The 19714-nt window shown below is 34.3% G+C and overlaps 2 protein-coding genes across 2 annotated transcripts; both read right to left on the bottom strand.

Moving 5' to 3' along the window:
* Nucleotides 1–1282: 1282 nt before the first annotated feature.
* Nucleotides 1283–6423, bottom strand: LOC131841337 (WD repeat-containing protein 6). The gene is made up of 4 exons (XM_059189661.1): nt 6376–6423; nt 4858–5043; nt 1615–3667; nt 1283–1491 (listed from the first exon to the last, which is right to left on the bottom strand). The coding sequence occupies exons 1-4, from the start codon at nt 6421–6423 to the stop codon at nt 1283–1285; spliced, it is 2496 nt and encodes an 831-aa protein (XP_059045644.1).
* An 853-nt stretch (nt 6424–7276) lies between these two features.
* On the bottom strand, nt 7277–19376 carry LOC131841336 (2-oxoisovalerate dehydrogenase subunit alpha, mitochondrial). The gene is made up of 8 exons (XM_059189660.1): nt 19317–19376; nt 16041–16306; nt 12811–13067; nt 11661–11826; nt 10286–10489; nt 8635–8753; nt 7872–8019; nt 7277–7403 (listed from the first exon to the last, which is right to left on the bottom strand). Exons 1-8 carry the CDS (start codon nt 19374–19376, stop codon nt 7325–7327), a joined length of 1299 nt encoding a protein of 432 aa, XP_059045643.1. The 3' UTR covers nt 7277–7324.
* Between the last annotated feature and the right edge of the window lie 338 nt (nt 19377–19714).

Below are 19714 nucleotides of genomic sequence, written 5' to 3'. Positions count from 1 at the left end.
AGTTATTACATAGGCTACCTGTCTAAGAAAGTCGCGCCAAAATCGGTCCAGCCATTTTAGAGATTAGCCGGAACAAACAGACAGACAACAGAGAATTTTAAAGTTAGTCGTAAGTTGGCCGCAGCTGACCTTTAGGTCAACCAACAGCATTAGAGTAGTCCGAAAAAAAAAACGATATAACCATTTTTTTAAAAATTGTCTGTTGTCTGTCTGTTTGTTCCGGCTAATCTCTAAAATGGCTGGACCGATTTTGGCGCGACTTTCTTAGACAGGTAGCCTATGTAATAAGGAGTAACTCAGGCTACTTTTATTTTAGGAAAATAGAGTTAAATTCAACGCGGACGAAGTAGCGTGTACAATTAGTATTTTAGAATATCTAAGGACACTCTATTCTCCCAAATTTGAATTTTAATGACTGTATATTATTATAAACATGTTCCACTATTATTTGAAAAAAATACGAGCTGAGTTTCTTGTCAGTTCTTCTCATCTCGATATCATTCCGAACTGACGGTAGATTTGACATATCATAAGAGTCTGTAATAGACCTACATGAGTAAAGATATTTTGACAATTTACATAGTGCTATATAGTTAAGCAGATTATGTTATGACTAAAACTATGATGAAAAAGCGAAAGTTAATTAATATAATATAGGTAATTAATATGAATAATATCCGTAAACCTCACTAGCATAAACGAACATATATTTTTCCAATTATTCTAACAAAAATTGTTTATATATAACATAGTTCTGAGGCAACATTATATATGTTAATAAATAAACTATCGAATTAAGAATCTCTTTTCTAAGTCGATAAAAACATCAAAATTATAAAACATTGTTACGTCTTGTATATCTTTTTACTAACATTATAAACGCGAAAGCTTATGAGTGTGGATGGATACTAGTAGTAGTTTATTACTTTTTCACGCAAAAACTACTCAACAGATTTTGATGAAACTTTACAGTAATATAGCTTATACATTAGAATAACACATAGGCTATAAAATTCACGCGCGTGAAACCGTGGGACCGCTATTCTTGTATAACATTGTTGACAGCGTTATTTTCATTGGTAGCGAGTTCGATTCCTCGCACGGTACAAACATTTGTATTCATGAGTATGATTGTTTATATCGGTCTGGGTATTTTCTACGTATATTATGTTACTACAAAAAAAATCTAAATATTAGTATCAGTTAGCTAGTACCTATAACACAAGCTCTGCTTAACGTGGGACTAGATGGCGCTGTGTTAATTGTCCAGGATTATTTATCATTACCTTGAATTGTCAAGTATATCCATGCCTTGAATGTCAGAGATGTCACTAAATGTCTGTGACACAAACTGACATGTTATGACACCTTTCTCTATGCTCCATTTGCATAAAGTTACTCTTTGATCTATAGATGTACTCAATAAGAAGTCGTCCACAAGACGCAATCCGGTGATTTGTGAACAATGGAACTTCTCTGAAGCCCAACTGGCTATTAATTCAACGCCATTTTGTTTATATTCTAATAATTTCAAATGTATTCCATTATCATCACCTCCAGTGGCTATCAGTAATAGTTTATCAGTTATATATATCGAATCAAAACTATTTATACCCGATTTATTGGTGTTCATTGTGAATATTGGGTTTAATTCCAAAATTTCTATATCGGGCATGCCAATATCCCAAAACGTAACCTCACCTCTTGTTGTACACGTAACTATCAAGTTTCTATTATCAAATTTAACGTGTTTAGTTTTTAAAATACACGTTTCATAACACTTCTGTGTTGTAAGTGATTTAAAATCAGCAGTTTCTAAATCGAAGCTAAAACTACGTAGAGTCGCATCTGAACAACCGGCGAAAATTATAAATTTATTTTCATTTATGGCTATAATATCAACGTCCATTATTCTTGTTTCTGGATCGAAGTCTATGGTACAGTCGCGCCATGTTTGTTTCCCTTTGCGTTCCTTTTCAGTCCCTTTTATCATGTAATCTACACATTGTTGTGTTTTAGTTGCAATTCCATTGTTTATGTTAGTGAATTCTATTATTTTTATACATATTTGCGCTCTTCCACCCGCAGATACTACAAGTATTTTATCATCTGTCAAAGAATAACTTTTTAAAGTTCTAACACTGGATAGATGTTTAAAGATGGTATCCTCGCGAAATTTAAGTTCATTGTCTATTGAAGATATTCTTAATGTAGTATCTTCTCCACCAGTTATATAAAATATAATAGAATCACTTAAGTTTGTTCTATATGATATTAAACAATTAATTTCTTTAGAATGTGATCCACTTATAACATTCCTAGAAACAACTTTACTCATTTGAAATTTATGAACTTGTATAACACCCTTCTTAAGGTACATAAGCATTATAAATTCCTCATATACATCATTCACTTCGTCAATATAACGCACCACGTCCCAAGATCTGTGTCCTCCCCCACACTCTACATTTAGTAACTTTGATTTATTTTTAATGTCATAGACAATAAAAGTTCTTTCTTGAAAACCACAGACAACATTCTCGTTTTTGTCTATAAACTTTTCAACCCATTGAAACTCTAAATCTTTAGAACTCATATATTTTGCTAGTGTTTTATTTTCATTGCTTAAATTAAAATACTTTATTGTACCATCTCTGCCTGTAGTAATAAATTCGTCAGCCTTAATAGTAATGGATGTAGGTCCGTACCTACCGTGGACTTTACTAAAGCTTTTGATTGGAACTCTATTACTATTCCTATACACGTGTATATTCCCACATCTGTCTCCCACAACTAGCGTACCATTTCTAGAATCTATATCAGCAGCAGTTAACCACCTTTCTTTGCATGGAGGCAGGGTAAATTGTTTATACAACTCTACAATATTTTCTCTTGAAGCTAAAACATTTATAAGACCTTGTTCACAACATAAAACCAGATGTCTGTTGCCTGCCCAGTGCATTGAAAGTATTTTTCCGATTTCTAGTTTCGTTTTCATAACATTATATAATGTTGCATCACCTTTACAATTTTCTATAAAAACATCAAAATTTCCACACATATCAACAACTGCAACCAACTGTTTGCAAGATGACAGACTTATTAATTTATAAGTGGATTCATGTGTTAGTTTTTGAACAGTTTTAACTTTTGTTTTTAAATCGTAATGAATATTTTCATCGCATTCATTTAAAATGACTACATTTTTTCTAGCAGTGAAAAGTATGTTTTTAGGAGGACCTACTTCTAAATTAAGAGTTTCATTTTGACCATATTCAACAGTGATGGCTAGTGGATGAATTATTACACCACAATCACCACCACCAGTAACCAAATGTTCATCGTTGCTGTCAACAGACCATATACCGCCGTTCTGATGAGTTACCCATTTTCTTAACAAATTTCCTTGAAAGCTCCAACAGCATATAGCTGAGTCTTCACCAACCGATACTACCATATCTCTTGTAATACAATTTCTCATAACTCTGGCTGTATGGCCATACAATTCATGAGTGCAGGTTATGTCTGCCTTTTGCCAAAACTCTATAGTGTCGGCTCTAGATGAGTTTGAATTTGTGCTTACACTCCATATACGGACAGATCTGTCATCAGATGTTGTCACTATTAGGCGTTTTTCTTGGTTACATGATATTGAAAATATAACACCCTGTAACAGATGAATATTAATTTTATTATTAATCATTCTATATCTATGTTTGTTAAGGACAATGTAGAATTCTTATAGTAAGTTAAGTCATTTTGGACAAACAATCAATCAAATATTTTTAATGATTCTATGTTCATCAGAGATAATGAAGGATTCTAATAGTAAAAGAATTTTTCAAATCGGTTAAGTCGCTTTGGACAAACAAACAACCCAATCTTTCCTCTTTCTATCATCTTTGTAATATTTGTATAGTTATGTATGTAGTTTGTTATTAATATTGACACTGTTATCAAGAAAAATTGTAAATTGTTGTTGTGTATATCAGTGTCTAGCTGATGTATTTGTTTGTTGTTCTCTAATGATTAGGCTCCCAATAAACAATATTCATTATTGTAATAATTACTAAACAAAAAATTCATTTCATCACATTAGTTTTCATTCTATAAGACATGTATTTTGAAATAAAAATGACTAATTATATGTGGTGTTTTTAAAAGGCGATAACAGTATATCTTGTTGAGGTATCAGTGGAAATATTACACTATTTCCTGCATAAAAGCAGATTCACGCGTGAAAGAGTGTATGTGTAAAGGTAGCTATTAGTAGTGTTTAGAAGGGATTTGTTAGCAGCAGGTCACCATGTTAAGTTGACTTCATATGAAAACCATTGTGACAAATTCCTACTGAATTTGCTATGATGCAAGGGAGAAAGAGGTTTGTTAATAATGTGGACTAATAACCCCATTACTAGCAATACACCATGTCAGGTTGACCTCCATGCAGTTACCACTCGATACCATAGTGATATATGTCTGATGAATTTACCCTCATCATCCTCCACTGGTGATCCGCCAAGATATACCGTTAGCGCAAGCAGGTGTATCATTCCATTACCATTAACATGTTAAACACCCCATGCCTATGGTGGGTCACTCCGCAACGAAAGTAAATTTACATGTTGGGACCGGGAGATCACTCGTGGGCACTTTAATTGAAATCAATATAGGGGTTCAATAATGTCTACTTCAAACTATTGTACACTTACCACATATTTAAAAAATAATATACGTAATTAACAATAATAAAAACGCAGTCCCTATGTGAGAAATAAGATTTTTCAATCATCAAAATATATAGTCCATACAATAAGTAAAGTTGTAGAAATTGTTACCATAACTTATTGAACATACCTTATGTCCTTTCAAGTAATGTAGGGGCTTCTCAATCTTACATGCATGTATTATGACCTCTGAGAATACTGTGCCAGCCAGCACCAGTACATCATCCTGAAGAGGCACCAGTAACCCACTATACAGAATGGAGTTCTCTTTGCTTGTGTACTGTGCGCTCAGACTCTGTGTTGCAGTGTCCCATATCTGGAATAGATAATGAGAAGCTGTTATATAGATGTTTTGTACATTAGCTAACATTAAAATCTGTCTGGAAGGCATCTGGCTGTTTTAAATAATAAACCAAATTACACCCAATATATTATTGTATTAGACATTTTTATTCCTATTAAACAAATATCTTATATATAAAATTCTCGTGTCACAGTTTTCATTCCCATACTCCTCCGAAACGGCTTGACCGATTCTCATGAAATTTTGTGAGCGTATTGAGTAGGTCTGAGAATCGGCCAACATCTATTTTTCATCCCCCTTAATGTTAGGGGTAGTCCACCCCTAAATTATTTTTTTATTTTAAGTCAAAACAACATTTGCCGGGACAGCTAGTTGGATATATAATATAAAGATATTATTAGTTACTAGCTACTCGCCCTGGCCTCGCACGGGTGTACATATATTATATATATAAACCATCTAGAATCACTCTACCTGTTAAATACAATCATTCTGTCTACAACTATACATCATGAACTCAATAAATCAAGTTAGCAAGCAGTATGGGTCACAGCAGACTCATGAGCGTATGGATCACAGCAGACTCATGAGCATATGGGTCACAGCAGACTATGCAGACTATGACAGCATACACAGCATGCAAAGGGTTATATAACTTTTGTTGTAGTCTGTCACAATTTGATATTAAAATGTTCTGTACACAAAAATATATAATAAAATTCTTTAAAATATAATATATGAACTATAAAAGTATGTGGCCAGTACATCAGCAACAACTGTCATATTAGTTGGCAGTTATTCTTGAACTTTCATGTTTAATATACATTATTAACTGGGTTGTAACCAATGATGGAGTGCGCAGCAGTGGCCCCACAACGAAAACAAATCCTCGGAACGGTGAGGTCGCTCCGTGAAGCCTGTGAAGACACCAGGAGTCTTCTGTGCTTTTGGGAGGAGCTTGGCTGGCTACTTCAGTAATGTGGCTCTGCACGCACAACGGCCCGAATGAGAGGCTAATTGCGGAGACTGGAGTCCAACATACAATACAATACTGGGTTGTAATTATATTACTACAGTCAGCTCATGACCATGGACAGTGCAACCTAGTCGAAACATTGCGAGAAGTATACTTTTAGTTGTTATAAAATTATTCAGCTTCATTATATAGTATAAAACAAAGTCACTGTCTGTCCGTCCCCATGTATGCTTAAATATTTAAAACTATGCAACAGATTTTGAAGCGGTTTTTTTTAATAGAGTGATTCAAGAGGAAGATTTATATATATAATACATGTACATCCATGCAGCCGGGGTGAGTAGCTGGTTAATATAATAAATTAGTACCTGAACAACATTGTGAGCAGTCAGGAATGCTACAGTTTCGTCTTTCATCCACAATGCGGAGTGCAGCCAGTCATTACACACTACAGGCTCAAATAATCGCGTCAATTCAACACTATTCGTATTCTCACTAACCACGGTAAATTGTTTACCGCCAAATATAACTATTTTATTCGAATATTCAGACGGAAAAATACCATAGATTTTTTGTCCATTCAAACAGATAATTTTTTGTAATAATGATCTGAAAACGTTCTCATATACATGCAGAGAACTACCGATGCCTGAAATGGTGCAATATAGACGGTTATTTTTTTATTTTAATATGGCTAAAGAAATTTAATAACAAAAGAATAGGTTATCCAGTTTACCGGCTAAAATTAAGTTTCTATGTATTTTAACAGCAGTAACATCTGTACGTGTTATTAAAGACATTTTAAATATATTTAATCATAAAATAATAATTAAGATAATAAGAAAATTAATATATATTTTTTTAATTGAACAAAATTTTCACAAGATCACGTATAAGACGAAAATCAGATGGTCAATGACATATTGTTATGACACGATTAATGTAATGTCCAAGTGTCAGTCACAGTAGAAATGTACATAACAATTTACAATCATTAATCGATATTGACTGAAATATTTATAATCTGTAATGCGATACTTAATTTATTGAAACAATTCTCTGTGTCCTCAATTTATAGCCTATATGTTATTCATTTCTAAAAGCTTTATTATTGTAAGGTTCATTAAAATCCATTCAGTAGTTTTTGCATGAAAGAGTTACAAACATACATCCATCCATCCACACTTATAAACTTCCATGTTTATTTTGTTTGTTTATTGTTTAAGAATCCTAAGTAGATATATAATAATATTTAAATAAAACATCAGGTAAAGGGTTTTTATTTAATTAGGAAATACGAAAAACTTAAACATAAAATTATTCGCTCTGATATCGATTCAGTGGATAATGTTCGGGATATTTCTTCAGATGCTCCTCCATTTTTTGCATTTGTTTCCTGTAAATATAGAGAAAGATATTTAATTATTTTCATTGTAATTTTACAATAGTTCATGTTTAGTGCTGAAAAATAAAATATTGATATCGATGTAATAAAAAGTTGTTAAGTATTTGTTAAATTACTTATTGCAAATGCAATTTATTTAAGATATTAATTAGATCAATAATCATATTATTAAGTAGATTAAATACGAGTAGATTAAAGTTTGCAAAGCTCAAATTATACTGATTACAAAAGAAATGTTCCAATATTAATAATTTTATGAAATCAGATTAGTTTTGAATATCAGCTTAAATATTTTCTTAATGTAATTATTTTTTATTCCGGCGAGTATAGGGAAATAAATACAGGATAAATAGGATGATATGAGTTTAATATTTTGTTAGATTTTGGCTCAAAAGGACTTGTATACAGAGTCGTAAAGCATAATAAATAAAAAAAAAAATTAAAAAAATGAATGCTTACTGGATTCGTGGCGGCATATCATAGTATACGTCTTCGAGCATTTCTTTCCAGTGTGGTAGCTTCTTTTTCTCTGCTTCTTGCATCGTCCTCACCACTGTATTCCGGCACTCTTTTATCCATGCTTTATCAGTTTCCTCATCCCAAAGGCCTGGAAAATGAGCATATACAATAAAAACACTATACACTAATTATATATTTTTTAAATAATTTATTTACGTTATAGAGGTAAAACAAGATGTTTAAGATTTTCCCAGTTATTGCCTTTGTGCACGATAATCTCCGAAAAAAACAACTAAAATCTTTTCATGCAGTTATCACTAATGTACTTAATAATTTCAATGGTTATAAAAAAAATTACTTAATACAAAAAATATACGTGGCGACTTAAACATAACAATTAATATTTAGTAACAACAATTAAATAACATAAATCAGTATAAGTTCCTGTAATTCAAGTATTTAACTTTGTTAGGGTTATTATTACAGTCCGGCCACTATTGTAGTGATGTGACCAAATAACCTTGAAACAGCGCAGTTTGATGTGGTTTAAATTTTAAAAACTATGTATGTACGTCAGTTCAAAGTTACATTGCCCACTCGATCCCGACCAGTCCGTAACGCAAACTGAACGACCCGACCATACATTTAATTTTGCTGTAGCTATAATACCTACCTACTCTAATTGTATACGAACGGAATCGAGTCGCATTTCAATATTGTAATTAGGTTATGTTAAAGATTCGATACAAAATTATCAATGTACCTTTTCCTTCTAAGTATAAACGGAATTTTTGTATGGGACTTTCGTCTTTGGTCCATTTATCGATTTCTTCAAGGGGTCTGTACGCACTGCTATCATCAGATGTAGAATGATGACCGACTCTGTAAAATAATTTATATTATTAATACTATCAAACGAGTAAAAACTTTAACTATTCTATTTCACAGACAAGAACAGAAAATTCTTTATTCAAATAAACATTGAAGCAACTTTTGAATAGACAATATTTTTTTTTAATCTATTGCACTTTCGGTATGTTGTCACATCACAAGAAGAACGAGCAAGAAATTTGCGTGTTGCTCTATTAAATAATTTTGTTGTCACTTTACATTTTTTAAATTGATGTATGAATATAAACTACAAACTGGCACTATATTTATTTTAGATACCTTTTTGTAAATACATACATAATATGTATATATAGAAAACACCCAGACCGATACAAACAATGATACTCATGAATACAAATGTTTGCACCGTGCGAGGAATCGAACCTTTGAACATCGGAAGTAAAGCGGTGTGCTAAACTGTTAGACCACTGAGGCCGTCAATATAAAATAGGTTTTTTTTATTGATAATGACGATAATGGAATGATGCACTCGCTCGCGCTAACGGTTTACGCTGGCGGGGCACCAGTGTAGGATGATAAAATAAGTCAAAAGGTCAACTGACCTAACTGAACTGACTTAACTAAGTCCTCGTGACAATAGGTTTTTTTTTATAATCATAATGGGAATGGTGCTACCATTCGTGCTAACGGTTTACGCTGGCGGGGCACCAGTGGAAGATAATAAGATGAATATAAGATCATGTCAGTTAGCGCATCGTGGCAAATTCACCAAGGATTTATCACGATGGTTTCCAGGGGAATCGCGTGGAGGTCAACCTGACATGGTACATTGCTAGCAATGATTTTTAGTCTACATTACTACCCTTCCTCCCAATTATAATAATAATATAAATAACCCTAGACAATTAACACAACACCATCTAGTCCCACGGTAAGCAGAGCTTGTGTTATGGGTACTAAACAACTGATATAAATACTGAGATATGTTTTTACATTGCTTGTAGTGGGATTATTACACATTATTAACAAAGCCCCGTCTTCCTAATTGTAAAAGTTTTTTAAAATTAATGACAATGGAAGGATACACCCGCCTGCGCTAACAGTTTACGCTGGCGGGGCACCAGCTGAAGATAATAAGATGAACATGAGGTCAGGTCAGTTAGCCAATAGTGGTAATTCACTAGGAATTTATCACAATGATGTCCAGGGGGAATCGCGTGAAGGCAACATTACTTGGTACATTGCTAGTAAAATCTACTTAGTGGCTTATCTAATTATATTACTCAACTAAAAAAATACACCGACCAAAAACAAGCGACCAGAAATTCCCCGTTCCTTTCGATAGACGCGCACTTGCATGGTCGATTGATCTCAGTGTTGCCAACCTTATGATAGGTTTTTTAACATTCCAGATATTTTTTTTATATTCTAAATATCGTTTCAGTGGGGACTGGGGGCCCTTTGTAACTTCGGGGCCCTGGGCTTCAGCCCAAAAAGCCCTTAGGTAGGCCCCTGAGCCGAATTTTAATAGCTTAAATATTATATATAGGAGATCTACTGACCTGTAAGACATGGCCTCAATTAGTACCGGTTTGTTAGTATCCAACACTAGATCTCTAGCTCTAGCGACAGCGTTATACACTGCCAGTGGATCTGTACCATCAACCCTTATGGTGTTAAGACCAAGAGCGGGACCTCGTGCCGCTATCCCGTCTCCACGGTACTGCTCGCCTGATGGTGTTGAGATTGCATATCCATTGTTTCTACTGCGAATTGTAAATAAGATAACATTATTTTATTAATATTATAAATGCGGAAGTTTGTGAGTATGGATGAATGGATGTTTGTTACACTTTCACGCAGACTACTGAACGAAATCTGATGAGCTTTTACAATAATATAGTTTATACATTAGAATAATATATAGGCTATAAATTACATGCAGGTGAAACCGTGTGCGTAGTTGTTAATGTGTAATAATAATACAAGACATAATATCTCAGGACAATTCACACAGCGCCATCTAGTCCCAAGCTAAGCAGAGCTAGTGTTATGCGTATTAGACAACTGACAAATACATAGACACATTATTATTGTAAATACATAGATCATACTTAAACCGATACAAATAGTCATACACATGAATACAAATGGTCGTACAATGCGAGGAATCGAACCCGTGATCGTGAATTTGCCTGTAGACTACCGAGGCCGTCAAATCAATATGGATTATGATTATATGAAAAAATTTAATCGTATTGCATATTTATATTTGACCCAAAAAATTAGTGCTTGTTGGTAGTTTGTATTCACACGTTTCGACTTGTAAATGTAAATTTACAAGGATTATTTAAAAGAGCAACACACAAGTTTCTTGCTCGTTCTTCTTGTGATGCGACAGCTTTCCGAACGAGTGGTAGATAAAAAACAAATTGTTATGACTACACTACTACACACACATACCCATACTCCTAATCATTTGATTAGGAGTATGGGTATGTGTGTGTGTGTGTGTGTGTGTGTGGAGATGGACACTATAATTTTTTTTCCTCATATTTTCTTGTATATTTATTACTTTGATTTTTTTTTTCTCTCTTTACATTGTGTTAAATTAAAGTTCTGTACAATCTAGTACGCCAGTAAGAATATCGTCTCTTTTATTATTATTACATTTCAGTTTCTTTTTTTTTCTATTTGTATTCAAAAGTACTTAAGTTTCTTTTTTCATTCCTTTATGTACACAACTGCAAATGTTCACAGAATGTCGGAGGGAACTGGCTTTCGTGGCACAGGTTCACCTATTTCGAAAGCCAGGGCTAACTATATTTAACTGTACCGTACATTTATGAATAAAGTTTATTATTATTATTATTACAATATGGATGTAATCTGAATTAAAATAAATAAATAAATTATAATCCATTAAAAAAACCTCACCAAAGCATAATAACCGGACAGTCAAGAGTTGCAGCGAAGTTGAAGGCAGCGTGTGCATCACCCTCGGAGGCAGCTCCTTCTCCGAAGTAGCAGATGACGCAGCGGTCGTTGTTTGGTACACGTTTCAGTGCATATGCTGCACCCACAGCTTGCGGCATTTGGGTTGCTGAATTATAAAAAAGTGCTTAAATGTAAGTTTATTTGAATAAATGATTTTCTATTCTATTCTATTCTATTCTATAAAATATTACTAATATATAAACGTGGAAGTTTGTGAGTATGAATGATTGTTACTCTTACACGCAGAAACTGCTGAATGAATTTCAATGAAACATTACAATATAATAGGGGTTATATATGAAATTGCTGTTCTATAGTAATAGATATTAAGACATATTTTGACATAACACCTTCATGGTGCGATTTTTTCGAGTGAAAGTTTTGATGCATAATGTATAAGGTAACACTACAAATGCAAACAATCATACTCGGGAATACAAATGTTTGTACTGTGAGAGGAATCAAACCGGCCAGCAACGGTAGTGAAGCGGTGTGCTTTTTTTTTTTTTATAGATGATAATGGAATGGTGCACCCGTCTGCGCTAACGGTTTACGCTGGCGGGGCACCAGTGGAGGATGATAAGATGAGCATGAGGTCAGGTCAGTTAGCCCATCGTGACAAATTCACCAAGAATTTATCACGATGGTTTCCAGGGGCAACCGCGTGGAGGTCAACCTTACATGGTACATTGCTAGCAATAAGATCATCAGTCCACATTACTAACAATCCCCTTTCCCCCCGAAGCGGTGTGCTAAACTACTAGACCATCAAGGCTGTCTAATGATAGGCCATCTTACAATTAGTTAGATTAGAGACTGTCGGAATAATAATTAATTATGAGTTTATATGTTCCACTATTTTGTATAATTGTAGTGTAATGATAGATAGAGGAAAGGAATGATCATCATCATTTCAGCCCAGAAAACACTGCTGAACAAAGACCTCTCCCAAAAATTTTCACGACGTTCGATCCTGCGCTGTTCGCATCCAACGCCTTTCAGCGACGAGTTTAGGCTAATATATTCTGCTATAAAATTTCTGATAAAGGTAATTTCCAACAAACAATCACGTTACATTTTAAATACGTACCTAAAGGACTTGATATGGTAACGATATTGTGTTGCTTGCTCCCATAATGGACAGGCATTTGTTTCCCCTTGCCCGGATCCTCGTTGTTCCCATAACACTGGTTGACGAGCTCCGTCACCGTGCTACCTCGGAACAGAAACACTCCGGCCTCCCTGTACTGAGCGAACACCAAGTCCTTTGGTGATAACGCTGCAGCGCTGCCCACGTGGATTCCTTCTTCGCCGTAATTTGTCATATAAAAAGATATACGACCTTGCCTGCAAAGATTCGTCAATTAAGAAATATAGAATTCATAACGCTGACAATGTTATCTGAACAGAGATTAAGTGTATAGCAGTTTCTATGATGATTGTCGCAAGCCTGAGCCTTGTTAATGTAAATATAATTAAAACAATATTTATTTAAAAGAGCAACACACAAGTTACTTGCTCGTTCTTCTTGATGAGTCTTCATTCGGAATGAGCGGTAGAATAAAAAAATTTTACTATTCAAAAGTTTATTTGAATAAAGATTATTTCTATTTCTAGAACAGCTGGTCTTGTTACATGCGTTCTCGCGTATGTCCAAATCAAATCAAAATATCTTTATTCATGTAGCTCTATTACAGACGCTAATATATTATTATTATTATTATAATTTATATGTAGATATATGTATACATTATACTTAAGTATTTATTTAATATTCTTGTTATAATATATTTTATAATAATGTTTTTGTAGAAAATATCTAACTTAAAATTCATAGCGCTGACAATGTTATCTAATTGAACAGAGATTAAGTGCGTAGCGGTTTCTGTTGATTGTCGCATGCCTAATCCTTGTTATTAATTAAATATAAGTAAATCAATATTTATTTAAAAGATCAACACACAAGTTTCTTGCTTATTCTTCTTGTGATGAATCTGCATTCCGAATAAGAGGTAGAATAAAAAAACTTGACTATTCAAAAGTGCTTATATTAAGTTTATTTGAATAAAGATTATTTCTATTTCTATTATTTCTATTAAATATTACAGTTATGTATAATGCGTTTGCTTTTTTCCTTTGTTGCTATTGTCGTGTAAGTATCTATTTCCACCACTCCAAAATTCCTTTCAGTCATTCAAAGGTTGCCTGGAAGATAAGTCCGCCATTGTACAACTTATTTCTTAAGATCGTTGTATCTGTTATTTTAAATGTACTGTACAATAAAGTGTTAAAAACAAACTCTTATGATACATCAAATCTACCGTCAGTTCCGAGTACTTTCGAGCTAAGAACTGACAAGAATCTCAAGCTCTTTCTTTTAAAAATAAGCTTGTATATGTTTATAAAAATGTAGATTCATTTTTAAATTAAAATTAGGGAGAATAGTGTGACCACCATATACAATTGCAATTCTGTCAAAAGAAAATAGTCCAATCAAGGACCGTATCTTGAACAGACCAGTCCCCAAGCAGTCCCTGGGCAATACCTGAACATCATTGGTTTGCTTCTCAAGCAAACAGTACACTGAGGTGCTGTGATCTATCTATTTAGAGCTGGAAATTTATATATTGGGTCATTCAATTTGATAAGCGGCCTGTTTAATCTGGTTTATTTATTTATTTTAAGTATCTGTTATCAAGTCATCTGTTTATTTAACTGCGAACAATTTCAGGCAAATCGTGCTCGAAATATCGACCTATTGTAGTCTATCATTATCATTTTATAGCGTATCTGTGGTCATGTGAGTTGAAAACTTTTTGAACCACTGGATTTTTTAATTTAATAACTTGGTTTCAATATACTTTTCTCATCATCATCATCATTATCATCATCGCAGCCCGGAAGACGTCCACTGCTGGACATAGGCCTCCCCCAAAGATCTCCACGACGATCGGTCCTGCGCTGCTCGCATCCAATGCCTTCCAGCGATCTTGACCAGATCGTCGGTCCACCTTGCTGGAGGCCTTCCCACGCTGCGTCTTCCGGTCCGTGGTCGCCACTCGAAGACTTTACTGCCCCAACGGCCATCTGTCCTACGAGCTATGTTCCCTGCCCGTTGCCACTTCAAAGTCGCAATTCTTCGGGCTATGTCGGTCACTCTGGTTCTTCTGCGGATCTCCTCATTTCTGATTCGATCACGCCGAGTAACTCCGAGCATAGCCCTCTCCATTGCCCTCTGAGTGACTCTGAGCTTGTTGAAGGGGCCCATAGTTAGCGACCACGTCTCTGTTCCGTAAGTCATCACTGGCAACACACATTGGTCGTAAACCTTCATCTTGAGACACTGCGGAAATTTGGACGAAAAGATATATCGGAGCTTCCCGAACGCTGCCCATCCGAGTTGGATTCGACGATTGACCTCTTTCTCGAAATTGGATCTACCTAACTGGATAGTTTGCCCTAAGTATACGTAGTGATCGACAATTTCGAGTGTAGAGTCTCCGATTTTTACGGTAGCAGGTACGACATCGACGTTTGACATTGATATACTTTTCTAATAAACACAATTAATTCAAGAGTCGTCATTATACTCGCCTCTTGATTATTTATTCTTGATTGCTTAAAATATTTTACGAAAAATGCGGGCAGGTTAAGTCGTTCTTTGTCCTTGCATTATGCAAGGGCAGTGATCGACTTAACCTGCAGAATAAACAAAGTACAAATATATACAAAATAGAATTAATCTATGGTGAAAAGAGAGTGAAGACGGAGTAGAGTAGAGTCATGAGAAGTAAGAAGAGACAGATCACTCACGCAAAAATATTACTACTAACATTTTGCCACGCACAACCACATTGTGGAATCACCTTCCAGCAAAGGTATTTCCTATACGATATTGAAACCTTCAAGAAAAGAGCTTATTCCTTCTTAAAAGGCCGGCAACGCACTTGCAATTCCCCTTGGTGTTGCGGGTGCTCATAAGCAGTGGTAACCACTTACCATCAGGTGAGCCGTAAGCTCGTTTAACCTTATCTATACATATAAATAAAATTGAAGTGTGTTTGTAATATTGAAATAACCGTTTTTTACTACATGCATATGAATATAAATACGGTAAATACACCAAAATAACATTTTTTATAATTTTTGTCTGTCTGTCTGTTTATTTCGGCTAATCTCTGAAATGGTTGGACCGATTTTGACGGGACTTTTTTTGGTAGGTAGCTGATGTAATAAGGCTACTTTTATTTTAGAAAAATAAAGTGGAGTTTACCCGCGGACGAAGTCGCGGGAACAGCTAGTTCTATAAAATATACGTACCGTTGAGACTCGTACAAAATTTTATCCATTTGACTAAGCTGAATCATCGTCTTGTACATATTTAGTAACGTATCCTTATCGATATTCGGCTCTTCCTTATTATCGATAACTTCCCCGCTGTTGTCCAACACTCGATAAATAGGGATGGGATCATAACTGTTTTCGTTTAGAAACTTTATTTCCGTCGCGTAGGGAGCCCTCGCTCCGGGAAAGTCAGCATTCTTAATATGTTGGACCACATTTGGCTGGGTGTGTGTTGATAGGAGCTAAAAACGTAAATGTAATATAATATTAATACGCGAAGTCAAACTTTTGTACCCCTTTTTACGGAAATTACATGAACGGAGGAATATAAACAAACAAACAAACAATCGTAAACATTTATTTATTTATTCATTTTTGAAAACGTACAAATATTACAAAATTTATTACACATTGGACCCTGTACTAGGCGAACCTGTATCGCGGGACTCCAAAAAAGAATCGAAATTGAATATGAAATTTTGCACACTTATAGTGTACTAGCTTTTGCCGCGGCTTCGCTCGCGTTAATTTATCCCCTTAGGGGTGGAATTTATCAAAATACTTTCTTAGGGGATGCCTACGTTATAGTAGATTTATGCATGCAAAGTCTCAGCCGGATTGGTTTAAAATGGACAAAGTTTCATACAAACTTTCATCCCCAATTTTATCTCTTTGGGGGTAGAATTAATCAAAATCCTTTCTTAGCGGATACCTACTACCTGCATGCTAAATTTCAGCCCGATCCAGTCCAGTGGTTTGGGCTGTGCGTTGATAGATCACTATGTCACTATGTATGTCACCTTTGAGTTATATATAGACTAGCTGACCCTACAGACGTTGTTTTGTCATTTAAATTAAAATCACTATTAAAAGAGTTGTTGATAGAAGGTGAAAAATTTGGGTTGTATATATTTTTGATGCCAAAAAATAAAAAAAATTGTCCGAAATATAAAAAAAAAGTAATACTTTTTTTTTTATTTCGGACAATTTTTTTTGGGTGGATAACCCTTATGACTTAGATGTATGAAAAATAGATAGTAGCCGATTTTCAGACCTACTGAATATGCATATAAAGTTTCATAAAAATTGGTCAGGCCGTTTCGGAGGAGTATGGTAACTAATATTGTGAGACGTATATAAATAACATTGGAGTGTCTGTTTGTAATATTGAAATAACCATTTTTTACTACATGCATATGAATATAAATACGGTACATACACTATAATAACATTTTTTACAATTTTTGTCTGTCTGTCTGTTTGTTTCCAGCTAATCTCTGAAATGGCTAGACCAATTTTGACGGGATTTTTTGGCAGGTAGCTGATGTAATAAGGAGTAACTCAGGCTACTTTTATTTTAGAAACATTATTTTAATTTAAAAAAAATAAAGTTAAATTCCGCACGGACGAAGTCGCCTGTACTGCTAGTATATAATAAATATATAACCCTGGACAATTAACACAGCGCCATCTAGTCCCAAGCTAAGCAGAGCATGTATTATGGGTACTAAACTAAGCAACTGATATAAATACTTACATTTTTTTTTAAAATACATACACAATATACATAGGAAGCACCCAGACCGACACAAACAATCATACTCATGAATACAAATGTTTGCACCGTGCGAGGAATCGAACCCGCGACCATCGGACGTAAAGCAGTATGCTAAACCGCTATACCACAGAGCTCGTATAAATGAAACCTAATAATGATTTCTTACGTCATTTAAATTAACAGTAATACAATGTGAATTAAATTTATTTAAATTACATTCAATACTTAAGTCGTAGTTTGTATTGAATTGAGAACGTAAAAATATGTACTCATTTAAAACAAATAAGACATGAAATAGTACATTCTCTTGCACATCTGCGTAAAAAATAAATAGATATATATTGTCTATGAATTTACTTTACTTTTTAATCTATACATCTATACATATTAATAAAATTGGAGTACTTGTTTGTAACATTGAAATAACCGTTTTTTTACTACATGCATATGAATATAAATACGGTACATACACCAAAATACCATTTTTTACAATTTTTGTCTGTCTGTCTGTTCCGGATAATCTCTGAAATAGCTGGACCGATTTTGACGGGACTTTCTTTGGCAGAAGCTGATGTAATAAGGAGTAACTTAGGCTACTTTTATTTTAGAAAAATGAAGTTAAATTCCACGCGGACGTAGTCGCGGGAACAGCTAGTATATAAAAATATATCTAAGTATTTATATCAGTTGTCTAGTACCCATAACACAAGCTCTGCTTATTTTGGAACTAGATGGCGCTGTGTGAATTGTTTAGGGACTTTATTATTATCTTTATATCTTATATATAAAATTCTCGTGTCACAGTTTTCGTTCCCACACTCCTCCGAAACGGCTTGACCGATTCTCATGAAATTTTGTGAGCGTATTCAGTAGGTCTGAGAATCGGCCAACATCTATTTTTCATACCCCTAAATGTTAGGGGTAGTCCACCCCTAAAATTTTATTTTTAATTTAAGGCAAAACAACGTTTTCCGGTACAGCTAGTATAGTATAAAATGAAGTCGCTTCAACAAACTAACTAACTAACATGAAAATGGGGGGTGGGGATAGTTAGTAATGTGGACTCATGACCCCATTACTAGCAATGTACCATGTCAGGTTGACCACCACGCGGTTCCCCCTGGAAACCATCGTGATAAATTCCTAACTGACCTGACCTCATGTTCGTCTTATCATCCTCCACTGGTGCCCCGCCAGCGTAAACCGTTAGCGCAGGCGGGTGCATCATTCCATTATCATACACATAAAAAAAATAGTATCAAAATAAGGGTAACCTTAAAAAAAATTATTGCGTATCATTTTTTATACCTACGTTCTGAAAAAACATTATTGTGCAAATTTATTGGACAATAAACATATTGTAAATTAGATTAAATTTAAAAATGCACGATATATATATAATTATAATACTTGTGATATACGTACTTTGAAAAACTTGTCTAAAAGCGTTTAATCTCACAAAACTACATACATACTAACATGCAAAAATTAAATTCTATATAATTTTATTGAATTCTTAGAATTTTTTTTTATGAAAATAATGGTAACTCTAAAAAATTTAATGCGTATCATTCTTTAACCGTTCTGTAAAAACATTATTGTGTAAATTTATTGGACAATAAACATATTGTAAATTAGATTAAATTTAGAAATGCACAATATATATATAATTATAATAATTCTGATATACGTACTCTAAAAACTTGTTTAAACGCGTGTAATCTCACAAAATCCACACCACATTTCAGCGCCATATTCTCACTTACTGACGCAAGCCGAAGTCATTCTGTGGTGTGGTATTTACAAAACTGTGTGTACCAAACGACATTAGCAAGTATGATAAGTGAGCGGCCTTTCGTTACGGCTGGTTATCGTTTAAAGTTATCAACGAATTACTTATCAGTAATTTAACTATTAGGCAGATTCTCTATGTACACTGCCAAGTCATTACAGCGGGGTTATTATCAGATTTGTGTCAAGTATTTGCATAAATACTTACCTATTTTTTATTAATATAGTGTACGGGAGAAACATACTTGCGGGTAACCTGATGGTAAGTGATTACCGCCGCCCATGAGCACCCGGGAGTAGG

The sequence above is a fragment of the Achroia grisella genome, unplaced genomic scaffold, assembly GCF_030625045.1.
Source record: "Achroia grisella isolate CSIRO2021 unplaced genomic scaffold, CSIRO_AGI_Agris_v1 utg1581, whole genome shotgun sequence".
Taxonomy (NCBI): domain Eukaryota; kingdom Metazoa; phylum Arthropoda; class Insecta; order Lepidoptera; family Pyralidae; genus Achroia; species Achroia grisella.
The sequence above is the reverse complement of the archived record's forward strand: the minus strand, read 5'-3'. Positions and strand labels throughout refer to the sequence as shown.